The sequence below is a fragment of the Podarcis liolepis genome (assembly GCF_965112155.1).
Source record: "Podarcis liolepis genome assembly, chromosome: 4".
In the NCBI taxonomy this organism is placed as follows: Eukaryota; Metazoa; Chordata; class Lepidosauria; order Squamata; family Lacertidae; genus Podarcis; species Podarcis liolepis.
The window spans coordinates 50,376,566-50,399,367 of record NC_139558.1 but is presented as its reverse complement, the minus strand read 5'-3'; the positions used below and the strand labels follow the sequence as shown (position 1 = coordinate 50,399,367).

Sequence of the window (22,802 nt, the reverse complement as noted above, 5' to 3'; positions counted from 1 at the left end):
GGGCTAAAATAGTGTGCACATCATCTCCTTATGGGAGAGGGTGTAATAGGCTGTGGTGCCCATGCAATGACTGTGCGATGCTATCCTCTCCGGGCTTTACTAATAGGCAAGAGTAAAGCAGCTTATTTTGAATGTCACGGAAAGGTAGAAATTTGATAGTTTTTTTATTTTTGTTTTTAAAAACTTGTATTTTTACTGACAGGGAAGCTGAGGTTCTCCGTGGGGTTTCGGAAAGGGCAAGGTTTCAGATGCCAAAATAACTTCGCCAGTAGTAGATGTCGTGCTTGCGGGTGAGAAAGTGCCATTTGCTGCTCGGCTTCAGCCAGCAAGATGTCTTAGTCTGGCTCTAACAACCGCAGTCAAAATCTGGGCTCTCTCGCCAGTGGGGCAGCTGGATAATTTTAGACATCGGATTTAGTAGTTTATGCCCTTCGGATGACCACGTGCATTAAGTTGTGAGCCACAAAATGACACCGCACAGCTGCTACATTCCTGACACGTTGAAATAAAAGCGAAAGACCGCGTGCCAATCCTGATGGAAAACAGTAAACCTGGCCACGTGTGCGCTTTTGCATTTCAAGCTCACTTTTTACAGCTTGCAGCCATAACGAAGGTTTTGTTTCCGCTGCCCTGCTGCTATAAAAGCGTAAGGAAACAAGCACCCTTCTGCTTGTATGGAAAGAACGTATTTTTTATAAAAATAACCATAATAAATAACGACTCGAGGCATGCTCTCGAGAAAGAGTGCTCAAGAAAGCAACCTTTAAATGAGCTGCACCTCGCTGCTCCCCACCGGCCCAAATTATACGCGGGTTGGGGCGTCAGCGGAGGGGAGGAATGTTGCTCGGAACTCGGAGTGCGAGTTCCCGGGAGCTTCCGGTTCCCTGTCAGAGTGACGCAACAGGAGCCGGCGGAAAGAGAGAGAAAGAGCAGATCGGTCGCCCTGGAAATGTTCTGAACCCGGAAGCAAAACGAAGAGGCTCTTCCGGCCGACTCGTGCTGCCCATGTGTTCGCCGACCGAGTGCCTGCATCTGCGCGGGGATGAAGTTCTCTTACAAGGTTCGCTTACAGGGCGGGGGGCTTCGTCCTTTCTGGCCGGGGGTCTCGGAGCTTGGGCAGCCCTTGGTCTGGCAAGAGGAGCCCGTCGCTGCCCGTTTCTGGAGGGCCCAGCCTCTGGGCGGCCGCTTGATCCCAGACCTTCCAAGCGTCCCTGTTTCCCAGGGGCGTCCCTGATTTAGATAAGGTTTCTGATTTGACCTCGGAATGTCCCACTTTTCCTTAGGATGTCCCTGTTTTCACTGGAGAAATGTTGGAGAGTATGTGATCCCTGCCCTCCTTTTCCCTCCCTGTTGCTCCTTTTAATCATTATTTTGCCAAATTGCTCGAGTAGCGTGTCCAGCCCCTCCACACGAGCTGTAATCCTCTGGGAAACCAGGAACTCTCCTGCCGACCTCCGCCACTGCCGACTATCCGCATTTGCTCATAATCTGGCAAATGCACACAAAATTTGCTATCTTTATGTGTTGCTTAACTAGCTGACTCTGGTACTTGGCATGCCACAAATCGTTGAAATTGAACAGTAATGCTGACTTCCATTTGCACCACCTTTTCTATCCCCTAGCTGCCTTTTTTCCTTGCGAAACGCCCGTTTTTTCCTCCCACTTGACAGATAGACGCATCTGTGCTCATCCTCCCTGTGGTTGGGAGAATGAGTTGGCTACAAGTCAAATACTCTTCTTTCATCCCATCCGTTATTCAGGTAGACAATGTTGTGATCTCCAGATGATGCTGGAATGCAACTTTCGTGATCCTTGACAATTGACCATGTTGTAAAGGGCTGATGAGAGTCCAACAACATCTGGAGGGCCCCACATTGGCTGCTTCTGCACTATATCCTCTTAATTTATCCCCTCACTGGTTTGTACTATTTGAAACTTCATTTGTTGTTTAGTCGTTTAGTCATGTCCGACTCTTCGTGACCCCATGGACCAGAGCACGCCAGGCACTCCTGTCTTCCACTGCCTCCCGCAGTTTGGTCAGATTCATGTTTGTGGCTTCGAGAACACTGTCCAACCATCTCATCCTCTGTCGTCCCCTTCTCCTTGTGCCCTCCATCTTTCCCAACATCAGGGTCTTTTTCAGGGAGTCTTCTCTTCTCATGAGGTGGCCAAAGTACTGGAGCCTCAGCTTCAGGATCTGTCCTTCCAGTGAGCACTCAGGGCTGATTTCCTTAAGAATGGATGCGTTTGATCTTCTTGCAGTCCATGGGACTCTCAAGAGTCTCCTCCAGCACCATAATTCAAAAGCATCAATTCTTCGGCGATCAGCCTTCTTTATGGTCCAGCTCTCACTTACATACATCACTACTGGGAAAACCATGGCTTTAACCATACGGACCTTTGTTGGCAAGATGATGTCTCTGCTTTTTAAGATGCTGCCTAGTTGAAACTTCATAGGTATTTATATAAAAAAAATTGTCCAGTAGCACCTTAGAGACCAACTACTAGTTAAGTCTGCATTCACTTCACTTCTCTCTCTTTTCAGTTCTCCAACTTGCTGGGTACAGTCTACCGACATGGAAACCTGAATTTCACTCCAGATGGGAACTCTCTGATTAGTCCTGTGGGAAACAGAATTACCGTCTTTGACTTGAAAAAGTATGCATCTTCTTTCATTGTCTTTATAAATGAGCTTTCTCAAAGAGTAGATGATCACTAGAGGTACTGAGCCTCTGCATACAACACAGACTGTTAAAAAGGGCTACTTGGGTCTGTTTCTGGGGCTCTTCTGTTGTTCCACTATAGTGAAAGAATGTGCTCCATTATCAAAGTTATAAAATGGGCTAATGAATAGTACACTGCATTCACACTGGGAAGGATGTAGCTATTTCCCACTCCCCTTCATACATGTGGGATGACATAAAGGAAATCTGGCCTGAGAAACATTTGTGCAGAAATGTATTTCTATGTGCAATTCACACTTCCTGGATTGGGCAGAGGTGTATGACAGATTAGCATTTTGCATACTGTTCTGTCACTGTTTGGACGTTTTATTGATTCTTTCACCCTCTTCTCTTCCAGTAACAAGTCTGAAACATTACCACTGGCAACCCAGTACAATGTCACATGTGTGGGACTCTCTCCAGATGGAAATCTTGCTATATTAGTTGATGAAGGTATTTTAGATTTTTAACATAATAAAAAAGAATTCAATCAGAATCACAATTTTTTAACAGAAATATAAGTTACGGTTAGATTCATTTTAAGTATAACTATCTTTTATATATTTTATTCTACAATCAAGGCAAAAAATGTTGCTTTTATTATAGTCCCTTGAATAACATGACTCTTTTATTTCATTTAGAAATTTGAGTTTGAAATTGGGCTGAATATAAATGATGCTCAATCTATTTGTTCTTTTTCCAACAGAGGGAGCTGCCTTACTTGTCAGCTTGATCAGTAAATCTGTGATTCATCAGTTCCATTTTCAGAAACCTGTACACAGTGTCTGTTTTTCCCCAAATGGAAAGTAAGAGAAACTTCCTGGTTTTGTGCTTTTTTTGTATGTATAAGTGATAGTAGTACCAGTTGTTGAAATGAATTTTGCTTATCATAGGAGTTGGGAAGTAATAGACACAGTAGGAAACGTGACCCTTTTTACTGGATCACCTTTATACACCCAAAATCAATATGCTTCTTATACAAAAGTGTCTGGTGACAAAATAATTACAAATGACTATCTAGCTGTAAATACAGACTTTCACTTATGTTTATGTATGTGTGTAGATGTATAAACCTTGGAAACTTGCACAGTTCTACTGCATTATCTGATTACATGCGCTTGGTGTTATCTTGTTCATTTTTATTTCTCTGCTGAATAATTATGTATGTTAAGTTCATTTTTCATATTATGTTAAACAGGAAATTTGTGGTCACAAAGGAGAACGTTGCTCTGATGTACCATGCCCCAGGAAAAAAGCGAGAATTTAATGCGTTTGTCCTTGACACAACTTACTATGGTGCATATGACGAAACAACATGCATTGATTGGACAGATGATTCTAAGTAAGTTTTAATATATGCAGTTTACCAAGGCAACATAGAAAATGAGCAAATACATTGAAAGCCAATGCGAATTGGGTTGATTGTATCTGCTGATAATTTTGAAAATCTTGCATTGCAAAAAGAAAAGAAAAGAAAAGAAAAGAAAATCTTGCATTGCTCTTTTTAGGAGAGTGTATTTAGGTAGTGCCTCACCTCATAAATTCCCTTAACAGTAATGCTAAAAGTTCAGGTTATTGTTTCAGGATTCTCCATTGTCCACATTTTTCATTTGTTAATAGAGATTTTGTTACCTCCTGAGTTAATAAACAATTTTTATTAAAGTAAACAGAGGGTTGGGTCCAGCAGAACCTGTCTGCAAATGGAAAGATTCTTTCTCTACACAGAAGGTGCTGCAGTCAAGCCCAAGTTTCCCTGAATAGAAAGAGGGACACACTTTTTTAAATCTGTTCCTCTTACAGCTCTCTGCTGCCACTTCTTACACTGTTCCAGAGGTTCCCCAACCCTCCAGAGTAGATGGGGTGTATAGGTGCAGAGTATTGTAGAAGAGAAGGACCAGTGAAAATTGCCTTCCCCACTCTTCTGTGAATTAGACCTGGAAACATCCCATTTATTGAGCAGAAATCCTCACATGGATCTCTGAATCCAACTTAAGATTTGTAATGCAATAATTTCCATCGCTTCATACAATAATTCCATTCTTTAAAAAAGGTTTGTTGAAATATATAAAAAATGACTCCTTAATTTTCTCCTCTTTCAAATAAATATAATGTATTTCTCGGAATTCACTGTCTATAAAAGTTTACTTAAATCAGTTTCTAATATCATTAAGCATCCACTGATCTATTTCCATTACCTCTGTTTTGTACATCCACATGTACACACTTTGGCCAATAGCAGTAAGGGATTGACCGAATGCCTTTTCCCAGTATAAACTGGAGAGACTATCCACTCAGATAGCGGGAACTGGGAACTGTGGTTTGGAATCCCATGATTTCCTTCCAGTGGCAGTGAACCTTTGGATCCAAATCTGTCTCTTCATTCCTTGCTATCTTTGCAAAGCCTCTCACTCTCACTAGAGAGTTGAGCAGTATAAACTGCTTGTTGACATCTCCACTATGATGTACTTTTTGAGATGTTCTAACCACGATTCTTTTATTCTAGATGTTTTGCAGTAGGAAGCAAAGATATGTCAACGTGGGTGTTTGGAGCAGAGCGCTGGGCCAATCTGATTTATTATGCATTGGGAGGTCATAAGGATGCCATTGTTGCCTGTTTTTTTGAAGGAAACAGTCTAGATGTATGTACCTCTTCTATATATATTGCATTGGTTTTTATGGTTAGTGTACTTTGCTTTTGGATAATTATATGGCACAAGTCAATGAAAGGCTGTATATAGTCTACTTTCCTCAAGGTGTTTACATACTGTAGGGGTCTTCTGCAGATTGCTTATCTGGGGGGCAGTGGCAGTTCTTTAAAAAAAGTGCCCAGAACTGATATCCTGGGTGCCCAGAAATAAGCCAGCAATCAGCACCTCAGATATATTATGTTCCCATATATCTAAGTCCAGAAGGGGCCTGTTACGGATTTTGGACATTGGCAGTTAATTAATGTATATATTTAGAATGTATGTATACAGCGGAGCTCAAAAGTGTACAATAAACGTAAGATAAAGTAGGATCTCAACAAGGCTTTATATTTGGTCTAAAAATTCAGTTTATTAGACATCTCACATCCAAGCTTGCTTTCTCTCAAATAAGTTCAAATTGAAAGATAATGTCTTTGTAATTAGGTACACAGGAAGCTGGCTCATACTGAATCTAGCTATTAATCTATCAGGCTCAGTCTTGTCTATACTGACTGGTAGTGAGTTTCCAGGCTTTTAGGCAGGAGCTTTTCACAGCTCTTATCTGGAGACATGAGAGATTAAATTGGGGATCTGCATGACTATGTTGCAAGGGAGATGCTTTTTCGCTGAACTGTGGTCATTTTTTTCCTTGTAAGTCAAGTAGCTTACAAGATTCTGTTTTACAGTTTCATGAGAGAACATTTTATTCTTAGAGAATTGCAGTCTTTTGAGCTAAGTATCCTTTCGACTCTCAGTTGAGCATAGTGACATCAAATGTTTGTTTAGCTCATTTGCTTAAGGCTCATTTCAGTTGTGCAATGATGTTAACTGTTATGTTTTGGTGTTCCAGTTGTACACTGTCAGCAGAGATGGGGCTTTGTGTGTTTGGCAGTGCGATACAGAACTAGATGGTTTGAAAGTTCGACCCCCAAAAGATCAAACTGAAGACGAGGCAGAATTGGCAGAAGGCCTAGATGAAGAGTTGGTGGAAGAACAGAAGGGCAAAGAGGTCCATGGGAAAGCCAGCACACATAAGAAAAAAGAGAAGGGAAAGAGAGTAAAATACTCATGTGCTGCCAAGTAAGTGATCTTCCAGAGAGAAAAGGAGGAATATGTTGCAACCAGGAGCTTGGTCATGTAGTCAAAGCCAGTGTATATGAAAACAAAACAGTTCCATTAGACTGTCTCATTGTCACAGTATGAATGTGCTGCAGGCATGACTCTTGATTAGGATTATGGCATTCTAACCTTCTAAAGTGTGAAGATCTCCCACACCACAATCTCCAAGCATGTTCAACTGAAAGCACTTAGACTTTCCCTTGCGGTGGACAACACTGTCTTAACAAGCATCCAGTTAATAAGAAACGGGCTCAGACTTCCCTTGTCAATGTGGCAGGATCTGAAGTGGACATGTTAGAGGTGGAACAGAAAAATGCCATACCGAGCAATTCTATCCCCTGATTCATTGGTTAACCAGGGGGTGGGGGCAGGCATTGCTCTGCTGCCGAGTCCCCACTGTGCCGGACAGTGCATGGGCAGGTGGAAGCTACTGCTGGTGGTATCCAGTGTTAACCACAACATTGTTTTTTCCTTTGACTTTTTTTATAGCATTTTTTTTTTAAGTGGCGGGTTGGACATTGCTTGGATTTTTAAGAGATTGCTACCCTTCTTTACTTGTTTTTACTTCATTTCCAAAATGTCAGAGTACCGTTGGTCTTTTGCTGGTGTATTATGAAATTAATTGAGTGGTAAATATGCCCTGTATTAAACATATGTCAGTAGTATATTTCAATTGTTTTCTCAGATACTTTTTCAACAAAGAAGGTGATTTTAACACCTTGACAGCTGCAGCTTACCACAAGAAAATTCACCTACTAGTCACTGGCTTTGCGTCTGGAATTTTTCACCTCCACGAACTTCCAGAATTCAATCTCATCCATTCTTTAAGGTAAGTATGGATATTGCTTATTGTACAGAAATGTAATTCTAGAGAAAGAACAAATCTTTTTTTTATTTAAAAGCAATTTCTGCTTTATAAGCTTGGACAGAGTGATGCTGGTATTAGTGTCCTTTCTTCATCTACAGGTTCTTGTGACTTAATAATGCATTATTTTATATGGGTCTGAAATTTTAGCATGGTCACCCAAATGCTTCGCATTAAGCAGTTTCTTTCTTTCTTTTTGCTACTTAGCATTTCGGACCAAAGGATCGCATCTATTTCTATCAACAGTACTGGTGACTGGATTGCTTTTGGATGTGCAGGTGTGTAACTATAAGACACAGAGTTGAATGAGGGCCTGTTTATACAGTCAGTTATGTTGAGAGAACCCTTTGACACACTTCATCTGTGGAAATTCCTTTAGATATAAATGGGGGGCTGCTGGGATGAGAAGCTTAAATCTTCAGCTCTGCTGGTGTTAAGAAGTCCCCAATGCTGACACTGTTGAAGACACCGTAGCATAACTTGCTTATCTTTGCTTAGTCAAGGTTCAGCCAGGTGAGGTAAAGCTGGTAAGCCAAGCTGGTGTAAGCTCCCAGAAAAGGTCATGGCTGGGGCAGGACCAGCGCCCTCTCTCCGACTTAGGCTGGATCCTGAGCCCATTCAGTTTGGTTGCATGCCCTGCCATAGACTACACCTTGAAAGGCTTGCAGAGCAGCAGCCCCACTGTTGGACAGTGTTTGGATCAGGTTTCACTTCATGCTGTCTTCACCTACACCAGCTTGCTTTGCGTCATCTTCTTGTGCATATGATTGCTCCTTTAGAGACTTTGGAAAGTTATCACATCCAGGCAAAATTAGAGAGGTTGGACCCATTTCTTTATCAAGCTGGGTTATGAAATCACGAACAATAGCAGGCTTAGTCAGAATCTCCTTTCTTCTTACATGATTACATTGGTTTGGGCCCTAGCCTCTAGAGCAGGGGAAAACAAGCTTCCTTCATCTTCCATGTGGTAGCCTTTTAGATATTTGAAGGTGGCTATCATATCTCCTCTTTTCCAGGCTAAACATACCCAGCTCCCTCGACCATTCCTCATAAGGCTTGGTCACGGCAATGTGTGTTGCATTGCCAGTTCATGCATCACATTGTCCTTGTGAATATGGGCAAGCACAAGTTTGTGTAAAAAATAAGAATCCAGTAGAACCCTGAGAGCGGTGAAATGCTAATCCAGTTTGGTCAGTCTTGATTGGTTCAGTTCTTTCACCCACCATATTTCTGATCTCATTAACTACAATTTACAGACTTAGCTTTGTGTTTGTTGGTGTATTCTATGTATTGGTGCTGCAGGAAAATGTATAGATTGAATAGTTGTATTTGAGTCTGTACTACTTGTCATTATCCTTACAGGTCTGGGGCAGCTTCTGGTTTGGGAATGGCAGAGCGAGTCCTATGTGCTGAAGCAGCAAGGCCATTTCAACAGCATGGTTTCTCTTGCATATTCTCCAGATGGACAGTACTTAGTCACTGGCGGAGATGATGGGAAAGTAAGTCTGCCGCATGTTATTGAACATGGAGTTTGTAACTCTCTAAAACCTGCAATTTCTGGACATATGCAATAAAGATACTAAGAAAGGAGCTCTTAAAGTTCCTAGGAGCTAGGAACCTTAATTTATTTTGGATATGTTGTCACTCCTGTTTGCTATGGCTGATGCTTGCATTATTTTTTTAGAAAAAAGACATTAGTGTATATTTGGAGCAGAAGCAAAGCTGTGTAACATGGAAGTTGACCACGTTCTTGGTTGGCTGTAGCGACTCGTAATGTCTGGCCAGATCATGTTGTCAGTGATGTTTCCGGCTGACGACAAAATGATAAATTCATGTCCTTGGGCTTCTGCATGTGTGATTTTGAATGACTTGCTTAACTTCCCTGGAAGTTTAGCTCTGCTAAGTGTGGTGTACTGGAATGTTCTTTCAGAGACTTGAATCTCAATACTGTGTCAGTCCCAGAAAAGGAATATTTCTGAAGCTTACTGGAGCATTTTCTGTTTTATTTTCAGGTGAAGGTGTGGAACACCAGCAGTGGTTTCTGTTTTGTAACCTTTACAGAACATACAAGCAGTATATCTGCCGTAACATTTACTGCTTCAGGATATGTCATTCTGAGTGCTTCCCTAGATGGGACAGTTCGAGCTTTTGATTTGCACAGGTAAATTATTCTTTTACCCCCCTAGCAAAATTCTCTCTTCCCTGAGCTTGGAGTGGAAAACCAGAGAATTTAGAGGGAATATTTCTAATTAATATCTAGAATGTTGTTTGGTTAGATGTGGTACACTCCTCTTGTGCCATTGTGTCATGTGAGCATTTCATAATTTGAAAGTATCCAATAGAAAAATTGCACCCAGTTTCAGAAACAACCAAAGCCTAGCCTTCTCCATTGAGGAGAAGCCTAGGCTTTGGTTGTATAAATATTCCATCACTTGGGATATTCCATCACTTTTTGTGATATCACTGAGGGACTTTTACCTAGAATAGTATACAGGCACCAAAGTTCTTCCTTAAATCACATTCCTGCATGTTTTAAACAGGTACCGCAATTTCCGCACCTTCACTTCCCCACGACCAACTCAGTTCTCTTGCTTGGCTGTGGACTCCAGTGGCGAGATTGTTTCAGCTGGTTCTCAGGACTCCTTTGAAGTATTTGTGTGGTCAGTGCAGAGTGGGCGACTCTTAGATGTAAGAGACATTTTGTTCTGGTTGTCTCAATTCCTTTTGAAACTGCTTTTAATTGAGGCTGACTCCATCCTTAGAGCAGAGACCGTAGATGTTTGCAGGATTGAAAACAATCATTGAACTTGAGTGAGTTGAGCATGATTAAAAATAGGCATATCTTTAATTTATCTTACTAGCTAATGTTCAGTTTTTGCATATAAATTCAGCTTCTAACATCAAACCCTATTGATCGGCACAGCTGTGCCCACTTGGTGTTCCCTGTGTCTTCATAGTTTCAACAGAATCCTTTGTAGAGCAAGTGGAGAGGTCTGCCTATCATTTTCACTCCCATTATGATCCCCTGTATGTTAGCTGTTCCGTGTGTGCTGCCGTGCTGAATCTGGCAATGATATCTGTTGCCAAATAGTCGTGTCTTGCATTGCTGATCCACAGCTGTGATGGCGATACAGTGATTGTTCTAGTGTTGCTATATTGAAAGTCCTAGCGCTTGTGATCCTGGATCCTTGCACTGATTTGATGGTGCATTAGAAGGATCTGGTCATGTGCTTTGCTGATTTTAAATGTGGCCCAAAAGTCATATACTATAGTAACTTTAAATGTTGGGAATTGCAACCCAGTAATGAAATCTCTAATGTGCAACTTTTGCATTTTGTATGCATATAGTTCCATCTGTGGATTATTGTTTTCCCTGTATAAGATCCTGTGTAAACCAACATATACATGGCTTTTCTCCATTAGGTCTTAGCTGGTCATGAAGGCCCCATCAGTAGCCTGTGTTTTAATCCCGTCAAGTGTGTCCTAGCAAGTGCCTCTTGGGATAAGACAGTCAGGTTGTGGGATATGCTGGATAGCTGGAGGACCAAGGAAACACTGGCACTGAACTCGGATGGTGAGTCCCTTGGAAATCTCTTGTGCGACTGCAGGCAGCTATGTTCTCCAAGTGATGTTGGGTGGCTGGTTAAAGCTTCAGCTGGCCCTAGGTTCTGGGAAGAAAGCTTGCATATAATGCAGCTTTTTCCTCACGACTGGAACTTAATTTGTACATCTGTGTTTACTTGTATTTACTTGAAGCATTTCTGTCTCTCTCTCCCTTCTTTGTTGCCCAGTCCCAGGGCAGGTTGCAAAACATGCAGTGCACCATAAACTGCAATAAATACTATAATAACAAGCTGAAGGATCAGATGAGAAACAGTCAATGAGCAAGCATTATAAGATTCATATTAAAATGAGTAAATGCAGTCATTGCATAAAAGCTTGGCAATACCAAGCTTTTAAAAACCAACCAACCCAGTACAGCAGGTGTTAGCAGTACCTGCTTTTAAATGTAAACTGCAAAAGGTTCAGAAATGAAAAAAATGCCAGGATAAATGGTTATGTTTCAGCACGACTTTATACAGCACAGCATTATATATAGTCTTTGTGACGATGGATATGTTATGTGTTGAGTGTGTGTCTTCATGTGCGATTTCTGGAAGTTCTGAATCTGGTTTCATTGAGTTTATCTGTGTGTGTTTTTTAACAACTGAGGGCAATGTGGCCGAAATGTACATACAGGAAGGCGTGACTTTTGGTTTTGCTCCCTTACCTTTTTCAGTGCTCGCTGTTGCTTTTCGTCCGGATGGCAATGAACTTGCAGTTGCTTCCTTGGATGGACAGATCACTTTCTGGGACCATGAAAATGCTGTGCAGACTGGATCAATTGTAGGGCGACATGACCTTCAGATGGGCAGAAAAGAGCTGGACAAAATAACCGCCAAACAATCTGCTAAGGGGAAGTAGGTAGCCTTAAAAAAATATATTTTTTTTCTTGGTTTACAGAAGTACATGCCTTGTCTCTTTTTTCAGGTTGTAAAGCCTTTTCTACAGATCAGTTACATTTGTTATGAGACATTAGTGTTGAGTACAGTATAAGGTCAGGGATGGAGAGAAGGGGAGAGCAGGGGTGGTGGTGAAACTTATATTGTTTTTTATCATGTATGTGTGGGGTTTTGTGTCAGCGCCAACTGGATAGGTTCTCTTTCTATTTGCTTGTTACATAAGTAGGTTGACTATTTGATCACAGGGTTGGGAGGGATCTCCGGTGTCATCTAACCCATTTGTGACCCTATTCTAAGAAGGAGTAGCTCCCTTCCTTTGAATTAGGGATACTTAATATAGTTGTTGGAATTAACTACCTGTGTATCTGGTGAACTTGAGTTTTATTAGACTAGTTTTAATAGAGAAGTAGGAAGCTTGTGCATTGCTGGCTGCCTTTGAAAGCTCTCTTGTGCGTCCTAGTGACGTTTTGTAAATTAAATGTGTCTCCTTACTGCAGATAAAAGTGTGCATATGTGATTGTATTAGTATCTGGTTTTAATAACTTCTTAAGATGTGGTCATCTGACTTAATGCTCCCATCAGCTATGAGCTTGTAGTCAGACTTGTAGTCAGAGTCTTAGGTTTTACTTGTTGCTGTGCAAAAGGTAACCTTGCAATTTGTTAGAGCTCATTCAGCCACCCCTCTTACCATGTTAGCAGTCAAAGGCAGTAAGAGAATGGCAGACATATGTTTTGAAGGACTGTATTCAGATAACTTATTCAGATAATTTTTGCAAAGAAATAACTTATTGCAGGTAGGTTTTTAAACAGTGATGAACATGTCAGGCGAGATGAGTATTTTCTCTTTTTTTTAATCTCCCACTAATAAAATAGAAGGCTCTACTATAATTAATAACCCCATGGTATTCAGGCTGTCACAACATTGTTTATTTCAATCCTGACCTTTTTCTATTATGTGTTGAGTCTCTTTAGTTCATGAAGAAATGATTTTAAGATGTCTATGGTTGGAATGGTTGGGTAGAGAAATGAGGACCTAATTTCTTAGCACAACAGACATCTATCTGCAGCATAACCAGAATATCTCTCTTGGTGGAAGGGATTGACTTATAACATAAATCTAACATATCTTTGTTTTCCTCCCCAGATCTTTTACTACTCTATGTTACTCAGCTGATGGGCAGTGTATTCTAGCAGGAGGGCAGTCAAAGTTTGTTTGCATTTATCATGTCAAGGAACAGATGCTCATTAAGAAATTTGAAATATCTTGCAACTTGTCTTTGGACGCAATGGAGGTTAGTGATTGATTCCCCGCCCTCCCCCTCATTTGTTGTGTATGTTTGGGTATGATCTATATGACACTATTAAACAGAAGTATGTTTGTGCTTCTGCTTCCCTGTGGCAACCTGAGTTGTAATCCGTCAATGAATTCAGTCTTTGGACCAAGTGATGCAAATCTGTGCTCCAAAGTTATGACATTCCAACCTATTTCTGGTATGAATCAATGTTGTCTTTCTAGTGCTTGACTTTTATCCAGAAAGCATGGGCTCATCTTAGATTTGGAGGGATAGAGATTGAGCAAATGCTGTAGCCCTTTAAATATTCTGAAACATTATAGAAATTCCAAATAGTTTACCTGAATTCACATGCCTTCTACCTGAAGAATATAAGCTTTTCCTTCCGGTAATGGCTGAATTCCTCTGATTGGGAGGAATTCGCTTTGTGGAAATTAGGGTCTGGCTGCCATGGCGAAGGCGGGGACCCACAAAAAATCACAGGCGGGAGAAGCCTGTAAACGTGGGTTTCAGCTGGCACCTTTTGCGCATCCCCTACTCGCGGGGAAACCCGGTTTCGGGGATCCGGAGCGACGTGGGGTGAGTGGCGCGGTGCTTTGAATTGACTGCTTCTTTCACGGAGTGAAGCCGCATTGCTGTTGCCGGAGAGCGCTGACTTTTTCCTGTGGACAATTTGATTTTAAAACAACTACCCATGAGTAGAACGGAAAATTGGATTTTTAAACGTCTTAATTTGGTACCGAAACGGGGAGGTTTCAAACAGGAAGTCCGCCTTCCCCTTTTGTAAATAGACTGAAGCAAAAAGGCTGCAAGCTAAAGTCTTGGAAAGCTTTTTATAAAGGATTAAACTTCCATCGGCTAAAATCATCAAACCCCCCTCGGAAGCAGGAGGAGGGGGGAATTTTTTAGACCGCGTAAGCCTGCAGGAGAGAGTGAAGAAAGCCAAATTACCACCGCTCTGAACCTGGAAACGGGCTGCTAGTAAGATTGAAGTTTTGGATATGCTCAGTGGCTGTGAATAGATCGTTTGTTGACAGTAAGTTAAAGAAGAGAAATATATTGTTTCCATTGTCTCCTTCTGCGTTTAAAAAGGATTGAAACTAACTTTATTGTTTGAACTGTGCTTAAAAGGATTGATACAAATAGAAACTGTTTCCCCCTAGAGGAAGCCTTTGAAATTGTTACATGAACTGAGCTGGGGGAATTTCCAGCTGTAAGACAAGACCGTGGGAATCTGGGATTGACCTTGGACCGTTAAGAATGTTGACAGAAGAAGCCTTAGTGGTTGCATTATGTAAGATTAATGACTCACTGGAACAGCTCCATAGGAAGACGGATGTGATGATTATAAAAGTTGACAACTTGGAACAAAAAGTGACTAACCTGGGACAAAAAGTGAATATTAATACAGAAACTATTCAGGAATCGATACAGGGATCTACTTTGACATGGCAAATTGAGGAGAAGGCGGGGGAGAAAGTTGTTAGAGCCCCAGCCTTGCGGGTGCAATTTGATGACTATAAGTTGATGCCTTTTATGACTGAATTTAGAGAAACCCAGACCTTGAGGACTGGAGCCCCGCTCGGACTGGAGAAGGAAAGTTGGATAGATCCCTGCATGCAGGGAGTTATTAACCTTTGGGACCTGGACTTGGGTCAGGAGGAGACTGGAGATGTGGGGACCACCAGACTTGGAGGAACTTTGAAATACGACTGGAAATATCTTGCGAATTTTACTTGTGACTATGGAGATTTGGCTGATTTGCCGAGAAGGAATAAAAACATTGTTAGGTGGGAATTTCCCCGAGATCTACTTTTCAGCATCAAAGGAAGGAAAATAAGAACAAGTTCAGGAGAAGACAAAGTAAAGTGCATGTATAAACATGAAGAAGACTCGCAGAAGGAACTTGGAAAAGAGTTAAGAGCCTCAGACAGAAGATCACCAGGTTGATGGACTATATAGAATTGACGGATAGGACTGGCAGAATCCAAGACCAGGGAGAAGAGACAGTGGAAGAATATTGGAAAAAGTTTAAAATCTATATATGGAAATAATGTAAAATTAATGAGTGTTAGAAAAATGTTGGAAGGAAATTATATGGCTTTAGTAGAAATGTTTTAAGGAATTAAGCATAAATAACTATTATAGTTTTAATGGAAAATAAGGTTAAAATATGTTAAGATAATTATATGACAGAAAATAGAGAAAGATGGAAAGGATTTGCTGAAATAATTAATAGAAATGGAATACAAAAAGGGAGGTGAGAGGAGGTCGATGAAACAAGGGAATGAAAGAGAGGATATCGAGATGGTATGATGTGTGTTTTTTGAATTGTTTTTGCTTTTGTTTTGTTTAATGTGTTGTGTTGTGTATTGTTTATATATTGTACTGTATGTTTTTTCTTCTTTTTTCTTTTCTTTTTTCCTTTTTCTTTGCTTTTCTTCTCTTTGTAAGGTTTAAAAGTAATAAATATTATTTTTTAAAAAAAGAATATAAGCTTTTCAATGTTGTTGCTGTTTTTCAATTTTACAGGAGTACTTGGATCGCAGGAAAATGACTGAATTTGGTAGCATGGCATTAATAGATGAAGGAACTGGGGATGATGATAATGTTGCAATCCCTCTTCCGGGAGTTAAAAGAGGTATCTTTTTCCATTTCACAATTTTCAGCTTATCTGCTGTTTCCTGTGTGCCAGGTACTCTGTGAGCTAGGAAGCTCCCTTGCTGAGTCGGGGAGGAATGGAAAGGGTGAGAACACGCAAAGCAAGCCTTTTGTTTATGCTTTCTCACTTTTACTTCCTAAAGCGGTGATCAAACCTTTTTTTTAAGCTGGGAGTCCAGCTAATAGCACTTGGTCTTCTTTTGACATCTCCTGCCATTGTGTGAGAATGGGCGCTTGGAATTTAAGATTTCAAAATGCTGAAGTCAATGCAGCCATCAGTTTCACATTCTGTGATGGTTCTGGGGCAGTGATTCAGTGCCTCCAGCACTGTGGTCGCCACCAGCATTTTCACATCCATCCCTGTTTTGTGAAGTTGTCCCTGTTGCCTCTTTCCTGTGTTCTCTTGCAGTTTACCTGTCTTAATCTGCTTTTGCTCCCATCAGCCCCATCCAATGTTGCAATCAGAAGGATAGGCAGATTCCTAGATTCCTAGATTCCTGCAACAATCTGTACTGTTCAGTGACAGTGATGATAGGGAAGGAAATGGGTTGTATCCAACACTGCGCAAGCAGAGTTCCACTTGTGCAACAGGACTTTCATTGCCTCTCTTTTTCTGGTACATCAGCAAAAGCTGCTCCAGGGCTTCCCCAGCCCTCCAAAAACTTATTTTGAGTGTGTCAGTGGGACTGGTGGGGTACGTGAGAGGAAGTTCCATTGCATGCAGCTTCACATGTTGTGTGAAGCTTTCAGTGTTGGATAGAGCCGAAAATGTAGTTTTTACTATGCTGTTTAAACATTTTACTCTGGCAAACAGTTTTAAACCTTTTTTAGGAATATTGTACTGATGGCTAACTAAATGGAATGAACATAGATTCTCATGGTTGATACAAGAAAGTTAATATTTAACTTAATTGAATTTGTCTTTTACTTTGTTTCAGGTGACATGAGTTCTCGATCCTTTAAACCAGAAATAAGAGTGACGAGCCTCCGCTTCTCTCCTACCGGTGGGTGCTTTTAGAAGGGAGCTGGCAATGGTGTGCTGCTGCTTTTAGGATCAGGTTGTGGTGGTTTAAAAGAAATGGAAGGGGCTGTCTTTTTAAAAATTGCTATTAATATTTTTTTTGTTTGCGAATTTAATGAGAAGAACAAGGAAAAAGAGGAAATAAAAGAAGAGAAAAAGGGATAATGATAACTGGCATATACAAATAATACTAAAGATAGACCACCATTAGTAAGTAAATCTTAAATTAAACATACGTTAAGAAGCCTTCCAAATGTCCAAATAGGTATCCACACAAAACTGATGCCCATATGAAACATGTGGGGATCCCTGTGTGCTTGTGCTCCCTCAAAATCATGCCCCCCTGGCCCTCCCCATGCTATGCCTCTGCCTTGAGTGTTTTCCCTAACACTCCTCATATGCTGTTTTGTGCATCCATCTCTTGCCATCAGCATTGAGAGGCAACCAATCAGACCTCTGCCTTTCATTTGCAGCAGGAAGGAGTAGTGAAGGAAACTTGAAGAAACAAGGATCTGCAGGGACAGGGGCAGGGTAGAGTCCCACCACACATTTAAAGCACAGGGCTTCCCCCAAAGTGTCATGGAAGCTGTAGTTTGTTAAAGGAACTGGGAATTGAATTAAACTACAGTTCCCACCATTACTTGCTTTGGAGTGAGATGGCTGTCTTAGTTCACCCCTAGAACAGCATAACTAATCATAATTACTAGATATTTGTCACTTATTTGCACTTTGATTTGACTAGTGGAAAGTACATGTTTTATGCCAGCCAGTACAGTTTAAGAACAAAGTTGTTTGTACATGTAGATTTATTCTTCAAGATCATGGTTTATAAAAGCTGTCTTTAATATAATTTTCCAATATTCCTCCTTTCAGACATGAACAATTTTAACTAGCACAAGCAATATTTCTCTTGTAGGACGAAGCTGGGCAGCAACAACCACAGAAGGTCTTCTTATCTATTCTTTGGACTCTAGTCTGGTCTTTGATCCATACGACCTAGAAATTGACATCACCCCTAGCAGTATTCGTAAAGTACTGGTTCAGAAGGAGTACACCAAGGCGATTGTCATGTCTTTTCGACTGAATGAGAAGAAGCTGATTCAGGAGGTCCTAGAAACTGTTCCATACAATGAAAGTAAGCTGGAATTCTGTTGCCAGTCTAATGTGGTGGTTGCAAAAAGCTAGATTTCCTGAGGTTCTAAGACGTCTCCAATACTTGGTTTGCCTATATACTAGGGAGAAGGGAAAGTATATGAAGTCCCAAATGATCTCAGGTGCTTGACATATGTGCAAGAATGCAAGTAGTGACCATTAGAGGAACAGAAAGAGGGGGAGAGAAATATAGTGTGTGTGTGTGTGTGTGTGTGTGTGTGTGCAGTAGCACCTTAGAGACCAACTAAGTTTGTTCTTAGTCTCGTAGGGTGCTACTGGACAATTTATTTATTTATATATATATATATTGACTGCGTCAGACCAACACGGCTACCTACCTGAATCTAGAAGAGGGGGAAATAGGGAAAGAATAGCATTGTGCAATATGGCAGCTTATTGATTTGGATTTCCTTTGCCTGGAGATATCTTTTTTTAAATTAAAAAAACAACAACTTGGAACTGGAAAACTTAGTGATGAATCATATAGAATATACTGGGGTTTTTTAGCTTAAGATTCTGCACATGTGATTTAAACTAATAACTTACTATTTTTTAAACCGCAGTTGAAGTAATCTCCTCAGTGCTTCCAGAAGTGTATATAGAAAAAATGCTAGAGTTTTTAGCCTCTTCCTTTGAGACATCTCGTCATTTGGAATTCTATCTAATCTGGACTCAGAAGTTGCTTATGTTACATGGATGCAAGTTAAAAACAAGGTTAGTGACCTTGGGGATAAGGGTGTGGGAAGAGAGAGAATAAGACATACTGGTATCCTGCCCATATCCAAGAAATTTGGAATGGTTTCCCGTCAGAACTGGTTGGGCCCAGATCTGCTTAGCTTTAGAAAATTAAATATCATTCTTTAGAATGTGAATTTGAATTAGCAAAATTGGTATTTGTACCAATTTTATCCCTTTAAGGTGATTGGACTGAAAATTACATTCCTAATTGCCAGGTAGCTGCCACGGTGGACAGAACCTTAAATTGTAGCAATATTGTGTATGTGTGTGAGAGAGATAATTTACCACTTCTGCAAGTAGTAGTTGTTTCATTGCAAGTCACCATTCACAGCTGTCTCAGTTCTTTGAATTTAGCCCTTTTTTATTCTTAAAATGTACAGAATGATTTTTACAAACCAAGAGTTAAGTTTTTTGTGTGCTTTTGCAGGTCAGAGAAACTGCTGCCCACCATTCAATTCCTTCAGAAAAGCATTCAGCGTCACTTTGAAGACGTTTCCAAACTGTACGTATTTTGTTCAGTTGCATTCTCTTTCAAATAATTTCTCTTCCCAGTAGAAAGAGATGACTCTGACTAGACTATTGAGCATTTCTTAATGAAAATTCCCTTTCCCCTTCCTTCCACCTAACATCCCACATTGTATTGGGGATAATTTTACCTGGGATCTTCTAGCTTTGTGTGATTTTGTTCTGTCAAGTTCCTTGCCATTCACTCACTGACCTCTTCCTGTAGCCTTAAGGACCCCTCCCATTCCCAACACCGAATTCCTTCAGGGGTGGGGTAGGTAGTTGGGGGCTGCATACTACTGGTTAGTACGGACAGTCCTGTACTCCATCCTTGAATGCACACATGAATTCCCCATTCACACAAGCACAAACACACAGTACATACCAGACATACAAACAGCCCCCAATAGCTAACCTGCTCCGGTGATTAGTTCAGGAAGAGGTCTTCTTTCCCATTATCTTAATTCCACCCTTCTGGTGTGTCTTTGTGGGGATGAAAAATGGGCCTTCCTCACTGGGCTGCACTGATCAGCAGAAGAGCATGGAGAAAGCTGGGGTGAGGAAAGGGCTTGGGGAAAGTCTGGCAGGCTAGAGAGTCACCATGTATGTTAGATCTGTTTGTTATTTCAGCCTTAGAGCATCTTGCAACATGGAGTTTACTTGCAGAAGCAGCTAGTAAGAAAGATCATGGTTAATTAGTTGTGCCAATGAAGCATCCTCAATTAAAATCCACAGACATAACTTTCATATTGCCTCAAACATAATACTTTTCATTGGAGCCATTCTCAGGTTTGCCTTGAGAAATTAAGCTATGAGTGTGGCATGTGTGAACCAATGCAAGTAGTTTGTTGCTGATAGTGGTCTGATTATTGGCTACTTTTTATAAACATAGGAAAGCTCTTGCATGCACTGCTTTGAATCTACCTAATCCCCCCCCCCAATGGTCTTTGTCTCTACAGTTGTGACTGGAACTGTTATAACATGAAATATATTATGGCCATTTCACAACAGAGGGGTGTGAAACGTACAGCAGAAGTGTCTGAAAATGAAGATTTGGAAGACTCCAATAATGACTCTGTCATGGAAGAATTGCCTGCACTTCCATGAACTTTTGAGAATGCTTTTGCATACATGTAATTTAAACAGTGGTATTCACTGAGAACTGAGCAGCCCTCATAGAGGCATATTTTGTACAGGTGATGCAGCAACATGATTGGGAGTAAGCAGGCTATTCCTTTTTGTCCTCTGTTTCTAGACTAGCATGTAAATTCTTGATACTGCTAAATTTTAAGCAAGACAATGTCATCAAACATTTTAGATGCCTGGGAGGAGGGGCAGGATCCATCTGCCACCAGTTGACTTCTGTTTCTGCACAGGAACTTTGAAGCTCTCTCCTTCCATTGACAGCCCTTTCTGGATTGGGAAGTCATTCAGAGTGGCACCCTGCAAGAATACATGGGGTGCCACTGAAAGAAAAAATAGACTTCTGGCATTCATGGAAGTATTGGAATGTGAGTGGGGGTGGATCCCAGCCTTAGCTTTTTTCTTGGCTTTAGGGTAAACGTGTAAAAGTGCTGCAGTCATATTGCAAATGGTCCAATGACCTTTAGCACAATTTCATTGATATAAAATTCAACTACAGTGGTGCCTCGCAAGACAAAATTAATCCGTTCCGCGAGTCTCTTCGTTTAGCGGTTTTTTCGTCTTGCGAAGCAACCCTATTAGCGGATTAGCGCTATTAGCGGTTTAGCGGCTCTTAGCAGCTTAGCGGCTTAGAAAAAAGGGGGGGAGTGGGAAAAAATCTCAAGACTCGCAAGACATTTTCGTCTTGCGAAGCAAGCCCATAGGGAAATTCGTCTTGCGAAGTGCATTGAAAAACGGAAAACCCTTTCGTCTAGCGGGTTTTCCGTCTTGCGAGGCATTCATCTTGCGGGGCACCACTGTATTAGTTGTTTATGGGGGAAAGCCAAATACTAGGACTGGTGGGATCTGAGATCAACTGAATGAATATCTAGGCAAATATTCTTTCTTAAGAAGTAGCTCATTGTATGTCCCAAATAACTCTGGTTGACAATTTCTAGAAACAGGCCATGCACAAGTGATTCCAGCTATTCATAATCCATGATGTATTCACAGATATCAATATGAGAATATGGTCAAGTAATAAAGGCATGTTCATAGCTTTACAGGTTGTCTGGAGTGCATTAAGGCATGTAGTTACTTTTATGAAGTACTAGAAAATTACTGTGACTCGAATGTGGAAAAGTGTATGTAATAATGTGGTCTCCTACGTTAAACAACAGCAAATGCTCAGCTGTTGTAGCCTGAATGTGAATCGTGTATCACAGGATAAAGTGAACAATGTTGTTTCCAAATGGTATTTTGGTGTTATTAGTTGATTGCTAGGATTTTAGCTAGGTGTAGGGAGTGTGAAATTTTATTTTTATTGATCTCTATGCCATCATTCACGAAACAATTCCATTTTTTTTCCAAAGAAAGAATACAGTAAGAACAGTCATACCAAACGGCAGATAGAAATACCTTTCTCCTGGGCAGGTTATTGTGGCCAAAGTTGTTTCTTTAGCTACTTGGATCCTAAGCCATATAGCACGTTAAATGTCAGCACCAGCACTTGGAATCGTGCTTGAAAACAGGTGAGATTGGTGAACTGGGGGAAGTGATGGTGCAGTTATTCCACTATGACATGTCTTATACCACATCTTTGACCTTGACTATAGGATGCAGCAACAATGCCAACTGGTGGGTGTAGATTTAGTGAGCGGTTGTTCACATCTCAACATTTAAAAGGGTCATATGAATTGGACTTCAGTTGAATGAAAGAACAAATGAGTTATTAGGTGTTGAGTTTCCTGTACCCATTGAGGCTGTTTGCGCCCAAGAAAGACACTGCTGAAATGTATTTTTCTTAGATTAGTATGTGATACCCACCTTTCCCCCTTTTTTGCGGGGGAGGGGAAGATCTTTCCACACTCCTCCTCTCCCTTAACAGAAGGGGGCAATTTGGTTTAAAGGGAAATGTTTTTCAATGCCTGAATCAAAACCCAGCATTTTAGTGGTTGATTTTACTACATTGTTGTAAAATAGTTTTGCAAACATGGTTCCTTTGCAAATTTTGTCGCCCAAATTCCTTCAGGCCTTGTTGATGCTTGGGCATGTCCAGTTGATAGAGTTGTCAAGCCACCCACTCTTTTGCAACGTTGTTTGAGTGTATGCAAGTTCTTTTTATAAGTTGGAGCTTTGGGGAAATGCGTTCAAAATAGAAAAGCAAAATATGATGAGGAATTTATGAGGATACTAAACTGTATAAAAGTGCCGCCCCCTCCGTTGCCTGAGCCTGGTTGGCCGACACAGAGCGCCGGCCGCGCCTGCCAGCCCGCGCCGGTTCGCCCAGTGACCTACTCAGTCAGACCCTCCTTGCGAGCTCATCCCTCTAACGTCAGCGGCGCGACAGGCCTCCTTGCCGGAGGGTGGCGCTGTTGCGCTCCTCCTGGGCCCATGCCGCGCTCGCATTGACGCC

At 41.1% G+C, this 22,802-nt stretch overlaps 1 protein-coding gene across 1 annotated transcript; it reads left to right on the top strand.

The window, feature by feature from the left end:
- Positions 1–640: 640 nt before the first annotated feature.
- PWP2 (PWP2 small subunit processome component) lies at positions 641–21,450 on the top strand. The gene is made up of 22 exons (XM_083498434.1): positions 641–1,060; positions 2,546–2,658; positions 3,082–3,176; positions 3,430–3,529; positions 3,922–4,065; positions 5,227–5,362; positions 6,261–6,490; positions 7,215–7,358; positions 7,602–7,672; positions 8,757–8,893; positions 9,407–9,555; positions 9,935–10,082; positions 10,818–10,968; positions 11,674–11,854; positions 13,041–13,188; positions 15,721–15,829; positions 16,788–16,853; positions 17,787–18,005; positions 18,586–18,736; positions 19,188–19,262; positions 20,224–20,908; positions 21,214–21,450. Exons 1-21 carry the CDS (start codon positions 1,043–1,045, stop codon positions 20,369–20,371), a joined length of 2,733 nt encoding a protein of 910 aa, XP_083354560.1. The 5' UTR covers positions 641–1,042; the 3' UTR covers positions 20,372–20,908; positions 21,214–21,450.
- The last annotated feature ends 1,352 nt before the right edge of the window (positions 21,451–22,802 follow it).